The following is a 27147-nucleotide window of genomic DNA, read 5'->3' on the forward strand; positions in this document are numbered from 1 at the left end:
AGTCTCAGAAATTTGACTGGGGTGTTTGCATTTAGGGATCATGTTTTTTGAATGAATCAATATGAAATACCTCTCCCGAGTGGCTTTGAAGTTAATACACAATATTATTAAAAATACTTACATGTTATATTGCAGGGACTCAATATATAGAAGAGTAAAGCAGAGACCATTCTTTTTAGTGGGTTATAATCCAGGTGGGAATGGAGCGCATTCATAGCTATGTGCTCTCTGGCACAGTGTTTCATTTTCTTTTAACACATCTATCAAGTAGATTGTGAGTTTACAAAAAGAAGAGATAAGGCATACACTAAAGTATTTCAAACTATACCACAGAAGTAGGAATTTAAATCAAAATTTGAGTAATAGTGCTTTCCCCCTTTTTCGAATTGAGACCATTTTATTCAGTTATTTTTATTGCAAGAACCACTTTTGGCTTTAAAATTTATACTAATATAGTCTTATTTTTATTACATCTTTTGCTTTGCTTAGTTTTCTTTGAAAACTTTCTCACTTTTAAAAACAAGTACATAAGACTAATATAAGACTAAAAGTTTTTCTAAGCACTGCTTTATCTATATCCCAAAGGTTCTAATATGCATGTTTTTTACCTTTGAAATTTTCCAGATATTGGACAATTTTGATTTTCATTTACTCATTGATTAAATATGTTTTTAAAGATGTATATTCCTTATTGATTTTAAGATAGACTTTAATTCTTCTCACATTGTTTGCAATTTGCAGTTTTACTGGACAATAATATCTTTACTTTGTGGATTTACTGATTTTTGCACAAAATACTTTTATATTTTGTCAGGGTCCCATGGTCATTTTAAAAAGGGTTCATTCTGTTTCCAGAGTAGAGTTTTGAAAGACACATCAGATTCATTTTTATAAAATATGTTATTTATAACTTCTAGAGCAGGAGTCAGTAAACTTTTTCTGTAAAAGGCCAGAGAGTAAATGTTTTCCACTGGGCTGATCATGTGGTCTCTGTTGTAACTACTCAATTCTACCTTGTAGCATAAGCACATAAATGAATAGCTATGGCTGTGTTCTAGAAAAATCTTTCCTGACCAAAATAGGCAGCAGGTAGAATTTCACCTGCGTCCTCATTTGCTGAGCACTAGTCTAGGAACTCAGTTGTGATCCACTGGCTCTGGTATGAAATCAAAGAGGTAAATTAAAGTCTATGCGACCTAATATGTTTCCATTTTTCCTCAGAACACTTGCAGTTTTTTGTTTTATGAAACCTGATGAAAATTTAGTGCACAAATATTCAAAACTCTTAAATATATTTTAAAGTTGTCTACTTTTAAAATATCCTTTTAAAACTGTCTATTTTAGCATTCTCAAAATGCCCTTTCTCTTCTCTGTTTTTTGACCTGAATTTAACTTTAGTGTTATTGAGTTTACAAACAGAAGAGATAAAGTATTCCAAGATTATGCTATAGAAGTAGGAATTTAAAGCAAATAAACACTGAATTACTTTAGTTTATTGCCTTAGCAATTCATAACCGTATTTTGAACTTCTCAAATTATTTTTAAAATATACCTCTTTAACAAAATCTAATAGTATTTTCTCTTAATAGGTGAATTTAATCCACTTAACATTAGTTGATATGGCAAATATGTTTGTCTTACTCTACGTTATGCCAGGGATCTGCATAGCTTTTGTGTAGATAAGAGTTGATTCAGCAGGCCTGAGACTGCTACTCTTAGAAAGGCTGTCTTGTAAGGTTTGCCCTTGGCTGGCATCTAGAAACAAGATTCCCATAACTGCCGAGGGGCTCACCGTGCCAGCCCCGCACAAACAATATGATAGAGAACACCAGTTTTCCATCTCAAAGTCTGTAATTTTGGCAGATGCTAGACAGAGGGTGTCTACATGATTAGCCCACAATAAAAACCCTGGGCACCAGTTCTGGGTAGACAACATTTTACATATGTTTTCAAAATTCATTGCTTAGGAAACTGTGCCTGGGGAACTATCTGAACTCTCAGAAGCTTGTAGCTTGTTTCCTACGAATTTTGCCCCATGCACCTTTTATCTTTGCTGATTTTTCTTTGTATTTTTTCACTGTATAAATTTTAACCATTATTATGACTATATGCTGAGTTGTGTGAGTCCTACTAGTGAATCAGTGAACCTTCTTCTCGTTGAATTCAGTAACTCACCTGGGGAGTTCCTGCTTAGAAATCCTTTCTCTTTCTCTAATAACCATGGATCTTCTCCTTGTTCCAATGTGAAGATCAGTTCTGGTTTTGTAAAGCAGTACCCTATAAATGGGAAACAATTTAGCATTTGCATTAGTTGCATAGGTTCTACTGTTTCTGAATGTGAAGAAGGTACAGCTTCAGAAGGGGCATATTCAGGGTGCTCACTGGACCTTCCTTGGGGAAGTAACCACAAAAAGCATTTTCTTTCTTTTCTTACTTTTTTTTTTAGAGACAGGGTCCCTATGTCACTCAGGCTGAAGTGCAGTGGTGCTACCATGGCTCACTGCAGCCTCAAACTCCTGGGCTCAGGTAGCTGGGACTACAGGTGTGCACCACCATACCCGGCTAATTTTTTAAAGTTTTTTTGTAAAGATAGAGTCGAACTCCTGGCCTCAAGCAATCGTCTCACCCTGGCCTCCCAAAGTACGGTGGCATAAGCCACTGTACCTGGCCAAAAACCATTTTCTTATTCTCATAAACGATCAATCTCCTTGAACCCCTGAACTGCACACCTAAGTAACATAAAATTCTAAAATGGCCAATGTCTTGGTTATCGAGGAAGAGATTTCATAAAGACTTCCATATCTGGCTGTAACAGGGTAAAAGGAACTGATTTACTGCTCCATAACAGACAACTAAAAAACCAAACAAAATATAAAAAATGGTAATTAGGTTTTAGCCAAGAGGCAGTGCAGACAGGGATCTCTGAAAGTAGAGAAACAATGAGGTGAGCCCTATGATTATCACAGGCTACTTGTGAGAGAGTTGCCAAACCAGAGTGGAAAAAGAACACCAAAACAGAGCCTGGCAGACTTGGTAAGCTGATGTGACGAAATTGGATGTTTAAGGAAGCCCTGGCAACTAGAATTTGTGGGAGTAAATGCCAGCGAAGAAAGAGCTATACTGATATAAAATGTTGGAGATCTGCAGAAGGATCTCCTGAGTTCTGACTTGTATAAGCATATAAGAGAATCACTCAAGGTTAGGAAAAGACCAGTGAAAAAGAATAGGCTGAAAAATCACTACAGCATACACAAAGGTAGGAAGTTTATATCGTCACCAACCAGGGTAGAAAAACCTCCTAATTAATGACCAACAGGGTAGAATAACCAGAAGGGTACTGCTTTAGTAGAGGGGCCAAATTAGTTCTAAAGTGAGCTCTGAATCCAACACAACAAAGCTTAAAGTGTACTTGAAATGATCAAACTAATTCCAAATAACTTAACTACATCCCAGAAAAGGCTCAGAAATATGTAAAAGAATACAACAAAATCTAGCAACTCACAATGTAAAATTCACAGTATCTAGCACCCAATACAAAATTACTAGGTATGAACAGAAGCAGTGATACAAGACTCTTATCAAGGAGAAAAATCAATCAGTAACAACCGAATAAGAGAAAGGCCCATATGGCCAGGCACAGTGACACCTGTAATCCCAGTTATTTGGGAGGGTGGGGCAGGAGGACTGCCTGAAGCTGGGAGTTCAAGACCAGCCTGGGCAACACATAGAGAGACTGGAAAATAATAAACAGAGTTATCTGTGACCTGTGGTTAAATAAATTTGTAGTCTAACATATATGTAATTAGCATTCCAGAAGAAAAAAAGGAAAGGGAGAGAAAATTCTGATGCAACAGTGGCCAAAATTTCCTAATTTTAATGACCTATATAAACCCTCAGATCCAAGAAGCTAAATAAATGCCAAGAGGAAACAAAATCACACCAATGTACATTATAATCAAATTGCTAAAACCTGCTGAAAAAAAGAAAATTTTATGTAGACAGAAAAAGACATAATATATGCAGAAGAACAAAGAGAATTAAAGCTGGCCTCTTGTTAGAAATTTTACAGTCTGGAAGACAGTGAAGTGATACTTTTAAAGTACTGAAAGAAAAAAAATCAACTTAAAATTCTATACTTAGCAAAGATAAGATGTTTCAGACCAAAAAAAGAAAAAAAAAAAAAGCTGAAACAATTTATCAGCAACTGATGTGTATTACAAGAAATGTTAAATTTTCCAGACAGAAGAAAAATGGTACTATGAAAATTTCTGATTTATATAAACAAATTTATAGAGATAAAGAGCACCATAAACTGGAAAAAAGAGGATGAAAATAAAATATACTTTTCTCATTCTTGGAATTCTTGTCTTTAAATAGAACATTATCTTTCAAGTTATCTTTTTAGACAATATTATTTATTATGGGTTTATAATATATAAATAGCACACATAAAGAGAAATTCTGCATAATGATAAAGGGAATAATTAATCAAGAGGATATAACAATCACAAATGTTTTTCCATCTTATAACACTACTTCAAAATACATAAAGCAAATCCTGATGAAACTGGAAGAATAACCAAATCCACAATTGTAGCTGGACAGTAAAACTCCTTTCTCAATAATTTATAGAAGTAGATTACAAGTAAATAAGAAGGAGTACAGAAGACTTGAAGAATATTATCAACCAACATGACCTCCATTTATAGAACACTGATCCAAAAGGAAGACACATTATTTTCAAATACATATGAAACATTTAACCAGGATAAATCATATGATGGGCCCTGAAACAAGTTTAAATAAACTTTAAAAGGATTAAAAAATCTTGTTCTCCAAATAGGAATTAAATGAGAAAGCAATAATAGTAAAAAAATTTTTGAAGAGCCAAAAATTTAAAATAAAAAAGCCATGTTCTATTAGAAATATGGAGTAGAGGTACTTTCTCTTATCTTTTCTGGTATGTATAGCTAAAAACTATGGATATTATATATTTAAAAACATAAGATGCTGAAAGGCAGAGAGAAGACAGCAGATTGTTCAAGGACCTCAGGACTCAAGGAATGACAATGATGAGTTCCCTGCACTTCTCTTTGGCCTCATATATTCCAAATTAGAAGCTGGAGAAGTTGGCAACAAACAACATGAATGTGGAGACAGAAAAACAAGACAAAACATAAAACCCAAAGCTTGTGCTCTCAAGCCAGAGGTTCAGGAAAGAGGCAGCCTAACAAGATTGAAAACTTTTAGACAACGACTGTTCTTAATTCAGCCAAACACAAAATAAAAAATATGTTCTCCACTTCTACTGCTGCCATGAAAGGACAAGTGGGGAACTCAAATGTCTGTGCTCACCAGGCTGTAAGAAGGTTCCCTTACTGTTCCACCAGGGTCATGTCAGAGAGGGCTGACTGGGGGCTGAGACATGTCTCCAAGCCAGGCAGTGACAAGGTCCCCTGCCCCCCAGTGTCAGTAGAAGCCCCATGGGGAGCAGTAATGAGGCACTTCGGATCCTACCATGCAGGGTGTTATCAGTGAAGGCATAATAGGGATCCTGAACCACCACTACCATTCAGCAGTAATGACAACCCCTCCTCCTCCAGGTGCCAACAGAGGCTGAGGAGGAAACCTGGACTTTCAGCCACCTTTTAATAATAAGGCAGCACCCCCCGCCCTCCCCTGCCACAGTGGTGTCAGAGAATGCCTGCTACATGAAAAGATTTAAATCAGACACAGATCTTATAATTTCCAAATAGGTTCAATCTAAAATCACTTGTCGTACCAAGATCTAAGACAACTTCAACTTGATTGAGCAAAGACAATCAATAGATGCCAACACTGAGATGGCACAGAAGTTAAAAATATCTGATAAAGACTTTAAATAAGCCATCATATAAATGTTTAAACAAACAGAAACATTAAACAAAAATAGAAAGTCTCAGCAAAGAAAGAGAAGATATAGGAAGTAGATATTTTAGTGAAAAATAACTAAATACTCAGTGGATGGGTTCAACAGCAGAATGAAGAGGACAGAGGAAAGAATCCATGAATTTTAATATAGAAGAGTAGAAATTACCCAGTCTGAATAACAGACAGAAAACAGACTAAAGCCACAGGGACCTGTGAGACTATAACATAATATCTAACAATTGTGTCATAGAAGTTTTAGAAGGAGGGGAGAAAAGGGAGAAAGGGAGGGGCTGAAAAAGTATAAGAAGAAATGATAGCTTACCAAATTAGTGATTGCCATGAGTTAAGGGATAGTAAAACGAGTTGGGCTGACTTTATATAAAGGGGTAGGACAAAGCTCTTTGTGGTGACTCAATAGTTCTGTTGACTTGACTGTAGTGGTGGTTACACCAATCTATACATGTGATAAATAACACAGAACTATACACTTGTGCCAATGTCAACTTCCTGATACTGACATTGTACTACAGTTGCATAAGATGTATCTCTTGGAATGTTGAAACATTTAGGATTCAAAAATTGCTGTCTTTAGGCCGGGCACCGTGGCTCACACCTGTAATCCCAGCACTTTGGGAGGCTGAGACGGGCGGATCACGAGGTCTGGAGATCGAGACCACCCTGGCTAACATGGTGAAACCCCGTCTCTACTAAAAATACAAAAAAAAAATTAGCTGGGCATGGTGGCAGGCACCTGTAGTCCCAGCTACTCAGGAGGCTGAGGCAGGAGAATGGCATGAACCCAGGAGGTGGAGCTTGCAGTGAGCCGAGATAGTGCCACTGCACTCCAGCCGGGACGACAGAGCAAGACTCCGTCTCAAAAAAAAAAAAAAAAAAAAATTGCCGTCTTCTTGGCAGACTGACATGTAACATCACTCTGTTACCAATAATTTTCTGTGCTCTGAAGTTTGCTTTATCTAATATTAACATTGCCAATCCTGCTTTTTCATGATTAATATTCCATGGTATACCTTCTTCTATTCTTTTACTTTCAATCTACCTATTTTTTTTAAGTGAATTTCTTGTAGATGGCATATATTTAGTTGAATTTTAAAAACCAACTCTTTCAATCTGTCTTTTAATTAGTGTATTTAGACCATTTAACGTAATTTTTGATAAGCTAGGGCTTTAATCTGCCATTTTATTTGTTTTCTGTTTGTTCCCTTGAATTTTTATTCATTTTGCCCTGATCATCTCTCTTGAACATTTTTTTTTTAGAATTCCATTTTTTACTTATCTATTTTTCTGTAATATTTTTGAGTATACCATTTAATGTAGTTTTTTTAGTGGTTACTCTATATATTAAATTATACACATATTACCACAGTTCACTGTGACAAGTATCAATATTTTGCTAGTTCAGGTGGAGTGTAAAGATGAAAGGACTCTAAGTCCCTTATCTGCTTCCTGTTTATAATATGATAATCTTAACTATTTCATCTATATACATTGAGAACCACATCAGAGAATGTTCAATTTTTCTCTTCAACCATCAAACAAAATTAGAAAACTCAAGGGGGAAGGCAGGCATATTGTTATCTACTAGCATTTTTACTCTTTCCATTGTTCTTTCTTCCTTCCTGATGCTTGAAAGATTCCTTTTATGATTTCTGTTCCAAGAACTTCCTTCCTTCCATTTTTTCAGGGTAGGTATGCTGGCAATAAACTCTTAGTTTCCCTTCATCTGAGAATGTCTCAATTTTCCCTTCATTTCCAAGAGATATTTACGCTGGATAAAGAGTTGTGTTAACAATTCTTTTCTTTCAGCACTTGAAACATGTGTTCTCTGTGGTTTCTAATAAGAAATCCACTTGTATTCAAATTCTTTTTCCCCAGAAGTAATATATTGTTTCCCTTTAGTTGCTTGTCAGATTTTTTTCTTTATCTTTAGTTGTCAGAAGTTTCATAATTATGCTTCTTGGCATGAATTCCTTTGGGTTTATCCTGTATAGAATTTACTCAGCTTCTTGAATCTCTAGGATTACGTCCTTTACCACACTTGGGAAAATTTTAGCCATTATTTCTTTGAATTTTTTTTTAGCCTTTTCTTATGGGATTCAAATTACACAAACGTTAGAGATTTTCTTGTAGTTTCTGGGGTTCTGTTCATTTTTATTCAGTCTAGTTTTTTCTCTGTAAAGAATGTCTCATTTCTATCGTTCTGTCATAAAGTTCAGCAATTCTTCTCTCCATCTTCTCTATTCTGCTGCTGTGCACATGTAATGATTTTTTAAAAAGTTTTAGAGTAACTTTAGATTTACAGAAAAGTTGCAAGGATGGAAAGAATTCTTGTATACCTAGCAACCAATTTCCCTCACTGTTAACAACTGAAACTACCACAGTTTTCTCATATAACATCAGAAATTCCGATGGCAGTTTTTTCATAACTAATAATACTGATACATTATGAAATAAAGTCCACACTTTATTCAGAGCTCCTTTTTACCTAATGTCTTTTTCCTGTTCTACAGCTTCATCCAAGATCCCACATTACATTCAGTCATCCTGTCTCTGTAGGCTCCTGTAAACTATAAGTGTTTTGTGGTATTTTGGATCACCTTGACAGTTTAAAGGACATTGTAGAATGTTCTTCAGTTTTGGTTTATCTGATGTTTTCCTCATAACTAAAGTGGGGTTATGTGTTCCTCGGAGAAAGACCAGAGGTAAAGTGTCTACCATTCTCATCACATCTCATCAAGGGAATATGCCATCAACAGACTTATCACTGACGATAACTTTGATCACCTGGTGGAGGTAATGGATGCCAGGGTTTTCCATTATAGTTATTCCTTTTCTCCTGTATGCATATTATACTTTTTAGAAGACTGTCACCAGGCACAGTCCACTACAGCAGTGGAGAATTATGCTCCACTTCCTTGAAGAGGAGTTAACTACATAAATTATTAGGAATTTTTCTATTTGGGAGATTTTCTATTCTCTCTTATTTATTCAATTATTTATATCAATATGGACTCACGAGTTTTTCATACTTTGGGTTATGTTGTTTATTTTATTACTCAAACTGTTGCAATTTTGGCTACTGGGAGCTCTTTCAGTTGGCTCCCCTGTTCTTTGACATATCCCCTGCTATGGTTTGGGTATGGTTTGTCCCCATCAAAATACATGTTAAAATTTGATCCTTAATGCAGTGCTGGGAGGTGGGGCTTAGTGGGAGGTGCTCGGTCATGGGGCTGGATCCCTTTAATGCCCTCTAACATGGTTTGGCTGTGTCCCCACCCAAATCTCATCTTGAATTGTAGTTCCCATAATCCCCACGTCATGGGACAGACCAGGTGGAGAAAATTGAATCATAGGGATGGTTTCCCCCATCCTATTCTCGTGATAGTGAGTTAGTTCTCACATGAGCTGACGGTTTTATAATGGGCTTCCCCGTTCACTGGGCACTCATTCTCTCTCCTGCTGCCCTGTGAAGAGGTGCCTTCCACTATAATTGCAAGTTTCCTAAGGCCTCCCCAACTATGTGAAACTGTGAGTCAATTAAACTTCTTTCCTTTACATATTACCCAGTCTCAGGTATTTCTTCATAGCAGCGTAAGAATGGACTAATACACCATTCAATGGGTGTGAGTTCTTGTTTTCACAGAAATGTATTAGTTCCTGTGACAGTGAGTTATTTAGAGAGTCTGGCTTCCTCAGTTTTACACTTGCTTCCATGCAATTTCTTTGCACATGCTTGCTCCCCTTCCACTTTCTGCCATGAGTTGAAGCAGCATGACGTCCTCACCAGATGAAGCTGTCCAATTTGGGACTTCCCAGCCACCAGAATTGTGAGCTAAATAAATGTTTTTTCTTTAGAAATCACCTAATCTCACTTGTTATGTTACGGCAACACAAAACAGACTAAGAAAATTGGTACCAAGGAGTGGGTTGTTGCTTTACAAACACCTGAAAATGCGGAAGTAGCTTTGGAACTGGGTAATGGGTAGTGGCTGGAAAAATTTGGAGGGGCAGGCCAATGTTGCCATGAATGGAGCATTAAGGGTGATTCTACTGAGGCTCAGATGAGGACAGGAAAACAAAGGAAACTTTCAGACTTCTTACAAATTTGTTAAATGGTTGTGAACAAAATGCTGCGAGAAATATGACAGTAGAGACCATTCCGCTAAGATCTCAGATGGAAATGGGGAAGCATGTATTGGGAACTGGAAAAAAGGCCATCCTTTTTACACAGCAGCAAAGAAGGTGGCTGCATTGTCTCCATGCCTCAGGGCTTTATGGAAGGCAGAACTTAAGAGTGGTGAACTAGTATAACTGGTGGAAGAACTTTCTAGGCAGCAAAGTGCTCAAGAAGCTGCATGGTTACTTTTAACAGCTTATGCTGGAGTTATACTAGCAAAGGGATAATCTAAAGATGGAATTTATAATTTAAAAGAAAGCAAAGTAGAAGGATTTGGAAAATCTGCAGCCTGGCCATGTGGAAGAGAATGAAGGAGAATTTTTAGAAAAGATATCCATTGATGTGGCTGAGCAACTGCTTGCTAAAGAGATTAGCATAAGCAAAAGGTCAAAACAATGGGAAAAAGACCCTGAAGTCATTTTGAATATCTTCAAGTCGCTTCTCCCATTCCAGGCCCAGAAGCCTAAGAAGGCAGAATAGTTTCAGGGGAAAGGGCCAGGCTGCTGCACTTGGGACACCTTGGGACACAGCTTCCTGCATCCTAGCTGCTTCAGCTGAAGCAGCCATGGGGTCAAGTGGCTCCAGGTAAGGCTTGTGCTGTGTAAGCCTTACATCCCCTGGCTTATGTCTAGAGGGCATGAGCAGCAAGCCTTGGAGGTGTGTGTTACTCCACTGAGATTTCAACGTATGTATGAAAAACCCTATAGGCCCAGGCAGAGACTTGTTGCAGGGGCAGAGCCACTGCAGAGACCCTCTGCTAGGGCAAGGCCAAGCAAAAATTTGGGTTAGGTCTACTGCAGAGTCTCCACTAAGGCAATGCCTAGTGGAGCTTCAGGATTAGGGCCACTGCGACGACCCCAAAATTGTAGAGCCACCAGTAGCATGCAATCTCAGTCTGGAAAAGCTGCAGGCATTTGCCTTCAGCCTGTGAGAGCAGCAATGTAAGCTGGGCAGAGAAAAGCCATGAGGAGTGGAGCTATCCAAGGGCTTGGAAGCCTACTACTCACGCCAGTGTGCTGAGGATGTGGGACATGGAGTCAAAGGAGACTATTCTGGAGCTTTCAAATTTAATGTCTGCCCTGCTGGGTTTCAGACCTTATGCCTATTCCACCATTGTATCTTGGAAGTAAATAACTTGTTTTTTTTTTTTTTTGAGACCAAGTCTTGCTCTGTTGCCCAGGCTGGAGTGCAATGGTCTGATCTCAGCTCACTGCAACCTCCACCTCCCGGATTCAAGCGCTTCTCCTGCCTCAGCCTCCCGAGTAGCTGAGACTATAGGCGCGTGCCACACCTGGCTAATTTTTGTATTTTTAGTAGAGACGGGGTTTCACCATGTTGGTCTTGAACTCCTGACCTCAGGTGATCCACCCGCCTTGGCCTCCCAAAGTGCTGGGATTATAGGTGTGAGACACCATGCCTGCCCAATAACTTATTTTTGATTTTACAGGCTTGTAGCTGAACTTTGGACTTTTAAGGTGGTGCTGGAAAAACTTAAGGCTTTTGGGACTAGTGGGAATGAATGTTATATTTTGTATATGAGAAGGACATGAGTTTTGGGGAGCTAGGGGCAGAAAGGTATGGTTTGGGTGTGGTTCATCCCTGCAAAACTCAATGTGAAATTTGATCCCCAATGTAGCAGTGTTGGGAGGTGGGGCTTAGTGGGAGATGTTTGGGTCATGGGAGTAGATCCCTCATGAACAGATTAATGCCCTCCCAAAGGGTTGAGTTCTCACTCTCACAGGAATAGATTATTTCTTGTGAGAATGGGTTGTTAAAAAGAGCCTCGTTTCTCTCTTGCTTCCTCTTTCGCCATGTGATCTCTTTGCACATGGCCCCTCCCCTTCCACTTCCCACCATAAGTTGAAGCAGTATGATGCCCTCATTAGATGCAGCTGTCCAATCCTGGATTTTTCAGCCACCAGAATTGTGAGCCAAACAAACTTTTCTTTATAAATTACCCAGTCTCAGGTATTCTGTTCTAGCAACACAAAATGGACTGAGACACTCGCATAGTTTTGTTTTTTGAGCAATTTCCTTACTTTCTCGTTCTACAAGATGCCCCACACTCTCATCTTGTACATTTCTCGCCTAGCCCTTAGAATCAACCATTTTCCTAAGGAATCTTGGTTCCTTTACTTGGTGAATGGTACTAGACACTACTTGCAGGTCTATTTGAGCTTTCTATCTCTTCATGATTCAGTTTTGGTGGATTATGTACTTCAAGTAATTTGTCTCTTTCATTTAGGTTAATTTGTTGTTCACGCATTCCTTTATAATCAGTTTTATTTCTGTAGAATTGCTAATACTGTCCCCATTTTCATTTCTGAGTTTAGTAATTTGAGTCTTCCCTTTTTTTCTGAACTGATCTAGTTAAAAGTTTATCGATTTTGTTGGTTTTTTAAAAAAGAACTTTGGTTTCATTGATTTTCTCTATTGTTTTTCTATTCTTTCATTATCTCTCTTCTAATCTCTAGTTTCCTTTTGCTAGGTTTAGGTTTAGTTTGCTCTTTCTTTAGTTTCTTAAGATGTGAAGTTAGGTTATTGATTTGAGATCTTTCTTTTTCCTTAATGTATGTGTTTATAGCTATACACTTCCATCTTATTGTTGGTTTTACTGCACCCAGAAGGTATGCTATGTTGTATTTTCTTTTCTCTCAAGGTATTTTCTAATTTGTCTTATGATTCTTTGACCCCGTGGTAGTTTAAGAGTTTGTTAATTTTTCACATATTTGTAACATTTCTAGTTTTCCTTCTGTTATTCATTTTCACGTAGCTGGAACTACTGGCAGGTGCCACCATGCCTGGCTCATTTTTATATTTTTTTGTAGAGACAGAGTCTCCCTATGTTGCCCAGGTTGGTCTTGAGCTCTTGGGTTCAAGTGATCCGTCCACCTTGGCCTTTCAAAGTGTTGGGATTATAGGTGTGAGCCTCTGTGCCCTGCCTTTTTGTTTTATGTGCACTTAACACTTAAATTAACCTCTGATTATTGCTTTAGCTGCATTTCACAAATTTCTTGTACTTTCATTTTCAAAAAAATTATACTGAGAATTTTTCTTTGACTCATGTGTTGACAAGTGTGTTGGTTATTTCCAAATATTTGGAAATGCTCCTGCTATCTTTCTGTATTTGATTTCTGGTATGGTTTAAAAGCATACTTTTTATGATTCCTGTACTTTTTCATTTGTTAAGGTGTGCTTTATGGCCTAGAATGTCTCTTTTGATGAATGTTTCACATGCACTTGAGAAGAATGTATATTTTTCTATTGCTGTAGTCTAAAAATGTCAGTAGATCGAAGTTGGCTGACACTGCTGTTCAGGTCATTTATATCCTTAGCAATTTTCTGCCTGCTTGATCTACCCATACTGACAGAGCGGTGTTTAAGTCTCCCTATTTTAATTGTAGATTTGTGTATTTCTCTTTTTAGTTCTATCAGTTTTTTACCTCATATAATTTGAAGCTGTTGTTAACTGCATAAATGTCTAGGGCTGTTATGTTTTCTTAGAGAATTGAGCCATTTATTACTATGTAATATTCTTCCATCCTTGATGATCTTCCATGTTCTGAAGTCTGCTTTGTCTGAAATTAATAGTTACTTCAATTTTGATTAGTGTTAGCCTGATGTATTTTTATTTTCTTTTGTCTTTTCTTTTTTTTTTTTGAGACAGAGTCTTGCTCTTGTTGCCCAGGCTGGAGTGCAGTGGAGTGATCTTGGCTCACTGCAACCTCCGTCTCCAGGGTTCAAGTGATTCTCCTGCCTCAGCCTCCCAAGTAGCTGGAATTACAGGCACCTGCCACCACGCCTGGCTAATTTTTGTATTTTTAGTAGAGATGGGGTTTCACCATGTTGGCCAGGCTGGTCTTGAACTCCTGACCTTGTGATCCACCCACCTCGGCCTCCCAAAGTGCTGAGATTACAGTCGTGAGCCACTGCGCCCAGCCCATTTTTCTATTTTTAACTTGAGTCTTTGGTTTTATAGTTTGCTTCTTATAGACAAAATAGAGTTGGGCTTTACTTTTTTAACTAATCTGACTGTATTTATTACTGTACTACATCTGGTGTTTTGAGCCTATTCACACTTAAAGTGATTACTAACATAGCTGGATTAATTTTTAAAACTTTTTTGTTCATTGCACTTGTTCTTTGTTTTTTTTTTTCTACCTACTTCTCTCTTTTTGCCTTCTCTCCTTTTAAAGAGCATTTTATATACATCCATTTTATCTCTTGGTATATCATTTATACTTCTTTTAAAATGTTTTTAGTGGTTGCCCTAGGGTTTACAATATATGTTTTAAGGTAATCATCATTCACCTTACAATCACACTATAACTATCCCACGTCACACGTATCGTGGGCATCTTATAACAGTATTACCTGTGGCTCCTGTCATCCCTTGTGGCACTGCTTTCATTCATTTCACTTATCCATATGTCATAATGACCCGATACATTATTACTGTTATTACTTTCAATTGTATACTAGATATTCCAGGTATTATGTGACTCTGGGTCTTCTTCATCTTCTGTTTTAGGAGGCTCCCTCTGATACCATGGCAGCTGAAGGAGGACACATGTTCTTACTGCCAGGTGAGGTTGGGAGTCCAGATTAGCCTCTAATAACACCATCAGGTAGGTATCCAGGCAACTTTTTTTTTTTTTTGAGACGGAGTCTTGCTCTGTCGCCCAAGCTAGGGTGCAGTGGTATAATCTCTGCTCACTGCAACCTCTGCTTCCTGGGTTCAAGCAATTCTCTGCCTCAGCCTCCCGAGTAGCTGGGATTACAGGCACCCACCACCATGCCTGGCTAATTTTTGTATTTTTAGTAGAGACGGGGTTTCACCATGTTGGCCAGGCTGGTCTTGAACTCCTGACCTCATGATCCACCTGCCTTGGCCTCTCAAAGTGCTAGGACTACAGGCGTGAGCCACCACGCCTGGCCTATCCAGGCAACTTTTTACTGTCAGTTGGTAGGAAGAGTCCTGGCTTACCACTAGGCCTCATCTGAAATCACCCCATTAGAGAGCCAGAGGAGTACTCTGATGCTCTAGGACCAGGGTGGAAGTCAGTTTTTGGTGATGGGAGAGAGCTGCAGTTTTTTTCCGTAGTGTTTAGTTAGGGTAGGGCAGTTGTCTAAAATTTTCTGTCTTTCTGGGTGGTTGCTTTCCTATTCTTTTGTCTAGAGGAAGCAGGCTTTACTTGGGACTTTTTTTTTTTTTTGTCTGTACCAATTGGTGTTTCAGGCTGATACATTAGGCAAAAATAAAACTGAGAAAGAGGTGTCATTTCTTGGGTTCCAATGTCCCTAGCTTGTCTGTGTCCTTCTCACTGTTCAAAGTCTTCTTATGTGTTTTGTATATAATGCCTAGTGGTTTTAGCTGTACTTTGAGGGAGGAACAGGAAGAAGTATCTGTAATCAATCTTATCTGGAACTATCAGTCTCTAAAACTTTCACATTTAAGAAATGCCTTTTAAATTTAGTGTAATCTTTCAATATGCAAAACATGTATGTAGTTCAAAAATCCAAACTGTATAAAAAGGTATATTAAACGTCTCACTTCCATTCCTGTTCTAATCACTCGCCCCCCCACACCTGCTAAATTTTATTACTTTCTGATTTTTCTCCCAGTGTTTCATTTTCGCAAATATCAACAGTTACGTATATTCTTCTCTCTTTCCTTACTCAAAGATGGCTTCCTATGCACACCATTCTACTGCTTCTTTTGACTTAATATTTACTGAGTATCACTCCTTATTTGTATACAGGCTCTTGTCCATTTTATGGTTGCATAGTCTTCATTTATGTGTAGAAGTAACACACTTTTAGCCAATTAGTCAATGATGTACATTTGGGTTGTTGATATTCTATTGCTCTTACAAACAATGCTGCAATGAATAACCTTGTGTATATATCATTTTGTGTTTATGCAGGTATTGTTGCTGAGTATTGTATATGTTGCTGAGTAAAAATTAATGCACCTGTAATTTCTTTTAGTGCCAAAAAATTACATTTCTTAGCAGATATGGTTGATTACTATTTTACTTAAAGCCCTCAATGACTACTTATTGCTTAAAACCCAGAATATGGCCTCAATAATATATATTCACTTGGTCCACTTCCACATCTTGTACCATATTCCTTCTTGCTTTCTTTGTTCCAGGTGTACTGGTTCTTTTTCAGGTCTCTGTACTCACTATCTTTTCTTCTACTAGGGCTCTTTGTGCTTGTTCTTTTCTCTGCTTGGAGTGTTTATATTTCCTTATTTAGCTTATTCCTAGATATCCTTAGAGTTTTTCTCAAGCAACACTTATCTTTTCCTTTGAATTTGAAAATTTTCTTTGAAAAAGTAAAAAAGAGAGTTCAGTGAACCCCTCCCCTCATGTTTCCTTCACCTAGCTTCAAAAAAATTACAACTCTTTTTAATAGAAAGGTTTTCTTAACCTCAGAAACTCTTCAAATCACCCTATGAAAATTAAGGCTGTGCTATTGAATAACTTGAGAACTGCACTGGTGTCTATCAAAAAGTGGATATTAATTAAACAGTTGTTAAGTTTTAATTGCATTTCTTCATACAGTCTCATACTATATGAATGAGTGTTCAATCAAAGAAGAAGAAATATGTCTTCTAGACATAAATAAGAGACACGTCTTAGTAACCCAATATGCAATTTGTATGTTGCAGCTAAAGCAGTGCTGAATTTTTTATGGCACTAAATGTGTTCGTTAGAAAAGAGAAAAATTAATAGTGCATGATCTCACATTAAAAAGCTAGACAAAGAGCATAATAATCCTAACATAAGCAAAAGTAAAAAGTTAAGAGTAGAAATCAACTAAATTAAAACCAAAAAAACAAAAGAGAAAGATGAATGAGAGAAAAAGCTAGTTGGCTGAAAAGAGCAGTAACCTTGTAAAACCTCTAGGAAGAGTGAACAAAAAAATAAAAAAGCAAGAAGACAGAAATGACCAATATAAAGAATAAAACAGGTCTATAAATACAGATCCTAAAGACATCAAAATGATAATAATGGAATGGTCTGAACATCTTTACACATATAAACATGACAACTGAGATAAAATGGACTCATTGTTAGAAAAGCAAAAATACCACAATTCACCTAATAGAAATAATTTTAATATCCATATATATGACTTAAATAAATTGATTTGTAAAACTCCCCAAAAAGAAGTCTCTAGGCCCAGATGGTTTCACTAGATAACTCTACCAAACATTTAATGAAGAATAAACACCACTTCTATACAACCTCTTCCAGAAAATTGGGGGGAACACTTTCCAACTAATTTTATGAGGCCAGACTTATGCTGATATGAAAACCAGACAAAGGTAGTACAAAACTACAGACTGATTTCTCTCATAAATGCAAAACTACTTAACAAAATATTAGCAAATAGAATCAAACAACAAATAAAAAGAATTCTATGACATTACCAAGTAAGGTTTATTCCAAGTATATAAGGCTAGTTCAATATTTGAAAACTAGTCAACAAAGTCTATTACATCAATGGAGTAATGAAGAAAAACCATGTAATCACAGCAGTATATACATAAAAAGTATTTGACAAGATTCAATATCCATTCATAATCAATATTCTCAGAAAACTAGGAATACAGTAGAAGTTCCACCATTTGATGAAGAATATCTACAAAAGATCATTTGGTGAAAGACTAGATGTTTTTCCCTTAAGGTTGGGAACAAGGCAAGGATGACTACTCTTACCACTCTTATTCTACACAGTACTAGAAGTCCTATCCAGTGTAATACAAGAAGAAAAGGAAATAAAAGGCATACAGATTAGAAAGGAAGATGGTAAACTGACCCTATACATAGATGACATGATAGCTTATGTTAAAAAATGCCAAGGAATCTACAAAAAGCCTTCCTAGAAAGTTCAGCAAGATCTCAGCATAAAAGAACAAACATACAAAAATCAATTACATTTCTATAAACTAGCAACCTTTGTAAGCAAACAGAAATTTAAAACACAATGCCATTAACAATTACTCAACCAAATGAAATACTGAGGTATAAATATAACATGTACAGGACTTTTATACTGAAAACTACAAAACACTGAAGCAAGAAATCAAGATCTAAGTAAATAGAGAAATATATTGTGTTTAAGGATTATAAGACTCAAGACTCAAAACAGTAAAGATGTTAACTGTCACAAAATTGATAACAGCTTTAATTCCTATCAAACACCCAGTAAGATTTTAACATAATGAAATTATTACAATATGTATATACAAAGGCAAAGTAACTAGAATAGTTAAAACAATATTGAAAAAGAAATATAATGTGGGAATATAATAGTCTCATACAAATACAGCCAACTGATTTTTGACACAGGTGAAAAAGCTATTCAATGAAGGGTAATGGTGCTGCATGGAGCAAATGGATATCCATAGGCAAAAACAAACAAAAAAAATGATCTCAACTTACACTTCATGCCCTATACAAAAATTAACTCAAAATGCACCATAATTAAAATGTAAAATATATTACACAATTTTTAAAAATAGGAGAAAACCTTTGGTCCAAAGACTTAGTGAAGAGTTCTTAGATAGGATAACATTTTTACAAAACTGATAAACTGGACTTCATCAAAATTAAAAACTTATGCTCTACAAAACACCCCATGAAGAGGATGAAAAGACAAGTTACAGACTGGTATAAAAATGTGCAAACCACACATCTGACAAAGAAACTCATATCTAGACTATCTAAATTCTCAAAAGTCAATGGCAAAACACACAAACTTCCAATTAAAAAATGGACAAAAGCCATGAACAGACATTTTACTAAGGATATACAGATGGCATGTGAACACATGAAAAGATATTTGATTATCAGTAGCCATTAGGGAAATGCAAATTAGGATCACTATGAGATATCACTATACACCTGTTCAACGACTAATACATAAAATAGCAACAATGCCTAGTACCAGAAAGGATAGGGAATAACTGGATCCCTCATACATTGCTGGTGGAAATGCAAAATGGTACAGCAACTCTGGGAAATAGTTTGGCACTTTCTTAAAGAATAAAACATAACTTACCATACAATCCAACAATCACACTCCATGGCACTTATCCCAGAAAAACTATGTTCACAAAAAATCTGAACATGAATGTTCACATCAACTTTATAAGAGCCCCAAACTGGAAACAACCAAAATGTCTTTCAATAGGTGAACAGCTAAACAATGATATTCATATAGTGAAATACTACGTAGCTATAAAAGGAATGAACTATGGATACACTGCAACTTGGATCTCAAGAGCATTACACCGAGTGAAAAAGCCAGTCTCAACACATCAAATACTGTACGATTCCACTTATATAACAGTATCAAAATGACAAAATTATAGAGCTAGCAGATTAGTAGTCAGCAGAGATCAGGAACAATGTGAGAGGCGGCATGGGTGTGACTATGAATGAGTAGCACCAAAGAGATCTTTGTGGTGATAGAGCAGTTCTGAATTCTAACTGTGGTGGTTACATCAATCTCCACATGTGATAAAATGGCACAGAGCTATTCACACACATTGTACCAGTGTCTATTTACTGGTGTTGATACTGTATTATAGTTATAAAACATGCCACCTTTGGGGTAAGCTAAAGTGAGGACACAATTTTTGCTAATTCCCATAAATCTATAATTATTTCAATATAAAAAAGGTTTCTTAAAATATATGCAAAAAATTAAAAACTGAAAACAGTTTCTCTTTAAAAAGAGAAGCAAGAGATGGCAAGAAAAAGTCTGTAAAACATATATCTAATAAAGGTCTGAACTTCTTCAACTAAAACAAAATACTAAAAACTAAATGAAACAAAAATGAGCTAAAGATTTGACTGGTCACTTAAAGAAGATTTATGAATCGCTAAAAAGCACATAAAAAGAGGTTCAATGTTGTTAGTCGTCAGGAAAATGCAAATTAAAACCCAATTAGAATTGTTAAAAACAGCAAAATTTTCCAAATAATGGTAACCAAAGAGTAATGAGAACTCACAGACACTGTTCATGAAAATGAAAAACTGTGGAGCCAGTTTGAAAACATTTGGCAGTTTCTCATAAAGTTACAGACAGATAAACTTATCAAAGACCTGGCAAGCTCACTCCTAGGTACTTACACAAGAGAAATGAAAACATATGTTGACACAAAGACTTGTATGTGAAAGTTCATAGCAGCTTTATTCAGAAAAGCACCAACTGGGAAAAAATTCCATATGTTGACCAACTGATAAAGGATAATAAATTGCAGTATATACCCACAAAGTGGCACTACTTAGGATAAAATAATTAAACACTTATACACACATGTGCATGAGTTTCAAAAGCATTATACTAAAGAAAAGCCAGACAAAAGGGAGTATATAATTTATGATTCCATTTATATGAAATTTGAGAAAAGGCAAAATTATTGCAATAGAAAGCAGACTAGTAGTTGCCAGGGGTTGTGGAGGAAGGGATGGAGGGAGGGGACTCACTGCAAAGGGCTACAAAGAATCTTCTGGGGGTGATAAAAATATTCCAAACCATGATTTGGATTGTGGTAATCAATGTATACATTTTTCAAAACTCATTGATTTGTACACTGCAAGGTGCTGAATTTTATTTTCTGTTAAATACACCTCAATAAAAGTGACTAATATAAAAAAGGAAAACCAGAATTGCACTGTAGAGGGAGTCACATGGTACGGTATGGAGAGAGAGAAAGAGAGGAGAAACAGAACTGCACTCTGGAGGGAACCCCATGGTAAGCTGTGCTCACCTACTGAGACGAGGTGGCTATAGTTCTCCAGCATCACATCTCTGTACAGGGTCCTCTCAACAGGGCCCATGTGCTGCCACTCCTCCTGGCTGAATTCCACAGTCACGTCCTGGAATGACACCGATGCCTGTAACGGCGCATTTCTGATTAATCTGAGTGTTCAGAATCAAGGAAAGGAAAACGTTTTTGGAAACTAACTCATTATGTTTACTGTTGAGAATTTAAAACAAAATGCTATAAGGGATTCTTATTATGGCCCTAATTCTGCCTTACTTTTGAAATGCATAATTAGCACAAATATTTGTTCTCATGCTCTTATTTGTATTTATTTTACAATCATACACATACATTATTACTTAATATACTGAGGAAGCTTAGTACCCTTCTAGGTAAAATTATTATAAATAGGATTCCTGCATACATTTCCCATGGTGCGATCTTGGCTCACTGCAACCTCTGCATTCCTGGGTTCAAGCAATTCCCCTGCCTCAGCCTCCTGAGTAGCTGGAATTACAGATGCGTGCCACCACACCTAGTTTTTTGTATTTTAGTAGAGATGGGGTTTCACCCAGTTGGCCAGGATGGTCTCGATCTCCTTACCTCATGATCTGCCCACCTTGGCCTCCCAAAGTGCTGGGATTACAGGCATGGGCCACAGTGCCCAGCTGGGAAGTGAATCTTTACAAGAATGAAAATCTGTTCATTATTACCTTGTGCAGCTGTACACAGAGATGTGGCATGATATATAACACAAAAAGCTCAAAAAGCTCAGAAAAAAGAATAAAAAGAAATGAACAAAGTCTCCAAGAAATATGAAATTATGTATAAAATGGCCAAACCTAAGAATAATTGATGTTTCTGAGGGAGAAAAGAAAACAAAAAGTCTAGAAAACTTATTTGAGGAAATAACTGAGGAAAACTTCACTGACTGGGCTAGATATTTACACATCCCAATCCAAGAAGGTCAAAGAACTCTTGGAAAATCCACTGCAAAAAGATCTTCACCAAAGCATATAGTCATCAGGCTGTCTAAAGCCAACATGAAGGAAAGAATTCTAAGAGCACTAAGATAAAAGCATCAGGTAACCTATAAAGGAAAACTTATCAGACTAACAGCAGACTTCTCAGCAGAAACCTCACAAGCAAGAAGGGACTGGGGGTCCTATCTCCAACCTTTTTAAACAGAGTACCTGTCAGCTAAGAATTCTGCATCCAGCAAAACTAAGTTTCATCAATGAAGGAGAAATAAAGTTATTTCAGACAAACACATGCTGAGGGAATTTGTCGTTACCAAACCAGCACTATGAGAAATGCTAAAAAGAGCTTTAAACCTTGAAACAAAAGTTTGATATGCACCAAAACAGAACCTCTTGAAAGCTTAAAACTCACAGGACTTATAAACCAATAATTCAATGAAAAAAGCAAACTAGGTAGCAATGTGATGAAGAGAACAGTATCTTACATCTCAATATTAACATTGAATGTAAATGGCCTAAATGCTCCACTTAAAAGATACAGAATGGCAAAATAGATTTTAAAAAAATCACAAACCAAATATCTGCTGTCTTCAACAGACTCACCAAACATAGAAGGATTCATATAAACTCAAGGTAAAGGGAAGGAAAAAAATATTCCATGCAAATGGAAACCAAAAGCAAGCAGAAGTAGCTATTCTTATATCAGACAAAACAGACTTCAAAGAAAATCAGTAAAAAAGAGACAAAGAAGGTCACCATATAATGATAAAAGGATCAATCCAACAAGAAGATATTACAATCCCAAATTTATATGCACTTAACACTGGAGGTCCCAGTTTCACAAAACAATTACTTCTAACCTAAGAAATGAGATAGACAGCAATACAATAATAGTGGGAAACTTCAATAGACCACTGACAGTACTAGACAGATCAAGACAGAAAGCCAACAAAGAAACAATCGACTTAACACACTAGAACAAATGAACTTAACAGATATTTACAAAATGCTCTCCAAGAACTGCAGAATATACATTATTCTGATCAGCACATGGGACATTCTCAAAAACAGATCATATGATAGGCCACAAAACAAGTCTCAATACATTTTTAAAAACTGAAATCATATCAAGTATCTACTCAGATCACAGCAGAATAAAACTAGGGATGAACTCTAAAAGGAACCTTTAAAACTATAAAAATACATGGAAATGAAATAATCTGCTCCTGAATGATTTCTGGGTTAACAATAAAATCAAGATAGAAATTTACAAATTCAATGAATGATAATTATACAAATTATCAAAACCTCTGGGATGTAGCAAAGCAGTGCTAAGAGAAAAGTTTATAGTGTTAAATGCCTATATCAAAAAGCCCAAAAGAGCACAAATTGACACCTAATGTCATACCTCAAGGCACCAGAGAAACAGGAACTAAACCCAAAGCTAGCAGGACAAAAGAAATAAAGATCAAAGTAGAACTAAATGAAATTCAAACAAAAAACCCCCAAAATATCAATGAAACAAAAAAGCTGGTTCCCTGAAAAGCTAAAACTGATAGACCTTCAGCTAGACTGACCAAGAAAAGAAAGATCCAAATAAGTTCAATTAGAAATGAAACTGGAAACATTACAACCGACACCACAGAAATACAAAAGATCTTTCAAGACTACTATGAATGCCTTTATGTGCACAAACTAGAAAACCTGGAGGAAATGGATAAATTCTTGCAAACATAAAACACTCCTAGATTAAATCAGGAAGAAACTGAAACCCTGAATAGACTACAAGTAGAGAGATTAAATCAGTAATTTAAAAATTTGAAAATTGCCAATAACAACAAAAAGCCTGGGACCAGATGGATTCACAGCTGAATTCTACCAGATATTTAAAGAAGAACTGGTCCCAATCCTGCAGAAACTATTCCACAAGATTGCAAAAGAGGGAATCCTCCCTAAATCATTCTATGAAGCCAGTATCACCGATACCAAAACCAGGAAAGGACACAACAACAAAAAAGGAAACAACAGACCAATATCCCTGATGAACATAGATGCAAAAATCCTCAACAAAACACTAGCTAACTGAATACAGTAGCACATCAAAAAGCACATCATGATTAGGTAGGTTTCACCTCAGGGATGCAGGGATGGTTTAACATATGCAAGTAAATAAATGTGATACATCACGTAAACATAACTAAAAACAAAAATCATATAATAATCTCAGTCGATGCGGAAAAAGCATTTGACAAAATCTAGTGTACCTTTATAAAAGCTCTCAACAAACTAGGCATAGAGGGGACTTACCTCAAAATAATAAAAGCCATATGTGAGAAGCCCACAGCCAACACCATATTGAATGGGGAAAGTTGAAAGTACTCCCCCTGAGAACAGAAACAAGACAATGATGCCTGCTTTCACCACTCCTGTTCAACATAGTTCTGGAAGTCCTAGCCAGAGCAATTAGTCAAGAGAAAGAAATAAAGGGCATCCAAATTGGAAAAGAAAAAGCCAGACTACTGCTGTTTGTAGATGATATGATCATATACCTAGAAAATCCAAGACTCCTCCAAAAGACTCCTAGATTTGATAAATGAATTCAGTAAAGTCTCAGGGTACAAAATCAATGTAAACAAATCAGCAGCAATGCTATACCAACAACAACCAAGCTAAGAATGAAATCAAGAACTCAATTTCTTTTACAACAGCTGCAAAAACAAAACAACAACAACAACAACAAAAAACAACCTAATAATATACTTAACCAAGGAGATGAAAGATCTCTACAAGAACTACATAACACTGCTGAAAGAAATCACAGGTGACACAAACAGATGGAACACATCCCATGCTCATGGATTGGAAGAATCAATATTGTGAAAATGACCATTCTGCCCAAAGCAATCTACAGGTTCAATGCAATTCTCATCAAAATACCAACATCTTTTACATAATTAGAAAAAACAATCCTAAAATTCATACGGAATAAAAAAGAGCCCAAATAGTCAAAGCAATCCTGAGCAAAAAGAACAAATCTGGAGGCACCACAATACCAGACTTCAAATTATACTACAAGGCTATAATTTCCAAAACAGTATGGTACTGGTATAAAGGCAGGCACATAGACCAATGGAACAGAATAGAGAACCCAGAAATAAAGCCAAATATGTACAGTCAACAACTGATCTTCGACAAAGCATACAAAAACATAAACGGGGGACCGGACATCCTATTTCAGCAATCCCCAACCTTTTTGGCACCAGGGACTGGTTTCCTGGAAGACAATTTTTCCATGGACCAGCGGTGGTGGGGTGGGGATGGTTTCAAGATTAAACTGATCCACTTCAGATCATCAGGCATTAGTTAGAGTCTCATAAGAAGCACCCAATCTAGATCCCTTGCATGTGCAGTTCACAATAGGGTTCCCTCTCCTATGAGAATCTGATGCTGCTGATCTGACAGGAGGTAGAGCTCAGGTGGTAATGCTTACTAGTCTGCTGCTTACCTCCTGCTGTGCCGTTCCATTCCTAACAGACCACAGACTGGTACAAGTCAGTGGCCCCATGGATTGGGGACTCCTGTCCTATTTAATAAATGGTGCTGGTAAAAGTGGCAAGCCACATGTAGAATAATGAAACTGGATCCCTGTCTCTCACTTTATACAAATATCAACTCAAGATGGATCAAAGACTTAAATCTGTGACCTGAAACCATAGAAATTCTAGAAGACAACATCTGAAAAACTCTTCTAGACATCAGCCTAGGCCAAGAACTCATGACTAATACCCCAAAAGCAAACGCTACAAAAACAAAAATAAATTAACTGGACCTAATTAAACTAAAAAGCTTCTACACAGCAAAAGAAATAATTACCAGAGTAAACAGCCAACCCACAGAATGGGAGAAAATATTTACAAACTAGACATCTGACAAAGTATCCAGAATTTACAAGGAACTCAAATAAACCAGCAAGAAAAAAAATAATCCCATAAAAAAGTGGACAAAGGACATGAATTGTCATTTCTCAAAAGAAGATATACAAATGTCCAATAAACACATGAAGAAAAAATGCTCAACATCGCTAATCATCAGGGAAATGCAAATTGAAACCACCATGAGATACCACTTTACTCCTGCAAGAATAGCCCTTATTAAAAAGTCAAAACATAATGGATATTTGCATGGATGTGAAGAAAAGGGAATGCTTATACACTGCTGGTAGGAATGTAAATTAGGACAACCTCTATGGAAAAAGTATGGAGATTCCTTAAGGAACTCAAAGTAGATCTACCATTCGATCTAGCAATCTCACTACTGGGTATCTACCCAAAGGAAAAGAAGTCATCATAAATGAAAAAGAAACCAGCACACATGTTTGTAGCAGCACAATTCACAATTGCAAAGATGTGGAACCAACCTAAGTGCCCATCAACTGAGTGGATAAAGAAAATGTGGTACCTATACACCATGGACTACTATTCAGCCATAAAAAGGATGAAATAATGTCTTTTGCAGCAACTTGGATGGAGCTGGAGGCTGTTATTCTAAGTATCACAGGAGTAGAAAACCAAACCGTATGTTCTCACTTATAAGTGGGAGCTAAGTTATGAGTATGCAAAAGCATACAGAGTGACATAATGGACTTTAGAGACCAAGAAGGCGAGGGTGGGAGGCTAAGGAAAGGTGCTAGGGATAAAAAACTACCTATAAGGCACAATGTACACTAACTTGTCAGACCACGGGTGCACTAAAATCTCAGAATTCACCACTATATAATTCATCCATGTAACAAGAAACCACTTGTACCCCAAAAGCTATTGAAATAAAACATTTTAAAGAAATGTTTTTAAGTATAAAGAAAAGACAGCATTTATTATGATTATTTCAGTCTTGCTCTTTCATTTTAGTTAAGGCCTGTCTTGAGTTCTTTTAGACCCTGGGTAGTAAAATATATAAAATAAAATGTAAAAGTAAAATGTTCAGAATCTTAGTCGAAAATTTCAAATAAGTTTTGTATTAAAATTGAAAATCTTTCCAGTTTTAGTAAACATACAATATTATGAAAACTTTTGCATCTTAATAAATATATCTAAGTAAAGTGCTAAGTAAGTAGGCAAGTTGCATCTTCAGTGTTAAAGTATATTAGCACAAGGATGGTAAAGCGGTGTGAAAATTATAAATTTTTATAATTTGTGTATGCAATGTGGTTTTTAAAATAAAATATCGTAGTATCTCATTTTATTTTTCTCTTGGTTTATACCTTGTCTCTC

General features: G+C 36.6%; 1 protein-coding gene across 7 annotated transcripts in view; it reads right to left on the reverse strand.

Moving 5' to 3' along the window:
• Nucleotides 1-27147, reverse strand: part of ZNF782 (zinc finger protein 782) — a 38278-nt gene that overhangs the window by 7685 nt on the left and 3446 nt on the right. For 6 of the 7 annotated variants that reach the window (XR_010136559.1, XM_063714317.1, XM_063714315.1 and 3 more), the window contains 2 exons: nt 20901-21027; nt 2176-2277 (listed from right to left, as the gene is read on the reverse strand). Coding sequence is in view for 6 of the 7 variants with exons in the window: in XM_063714317.1 (XP_063570387.1) it covers nt 2176-2277; nt 20901-21027 (229 nt within the window). In the remaining variant the exon portion in view is untranslated. The remainder of the gene's footprint in view (nt 1-2175; nt 2278-20900; nt 21028-27147) is intronic. The other variant, XM_063714318.1, reaches the window with a different exon arrangement.

Source organism: Pongo abelii, chromosome 13, assembly GCF_028885655.2.
Source record: "Pongo abelii isolate AG06213 chromosome 13, NHGRI_mPonAbe1-v2.0_pri, whole genome shotgun sequence".
Taxonomy (NCBI): Eukaryota; Metazoa; Chordata; class Mammalia; order Primates; family Hominidae; genus Pongo; species Pongo abelii.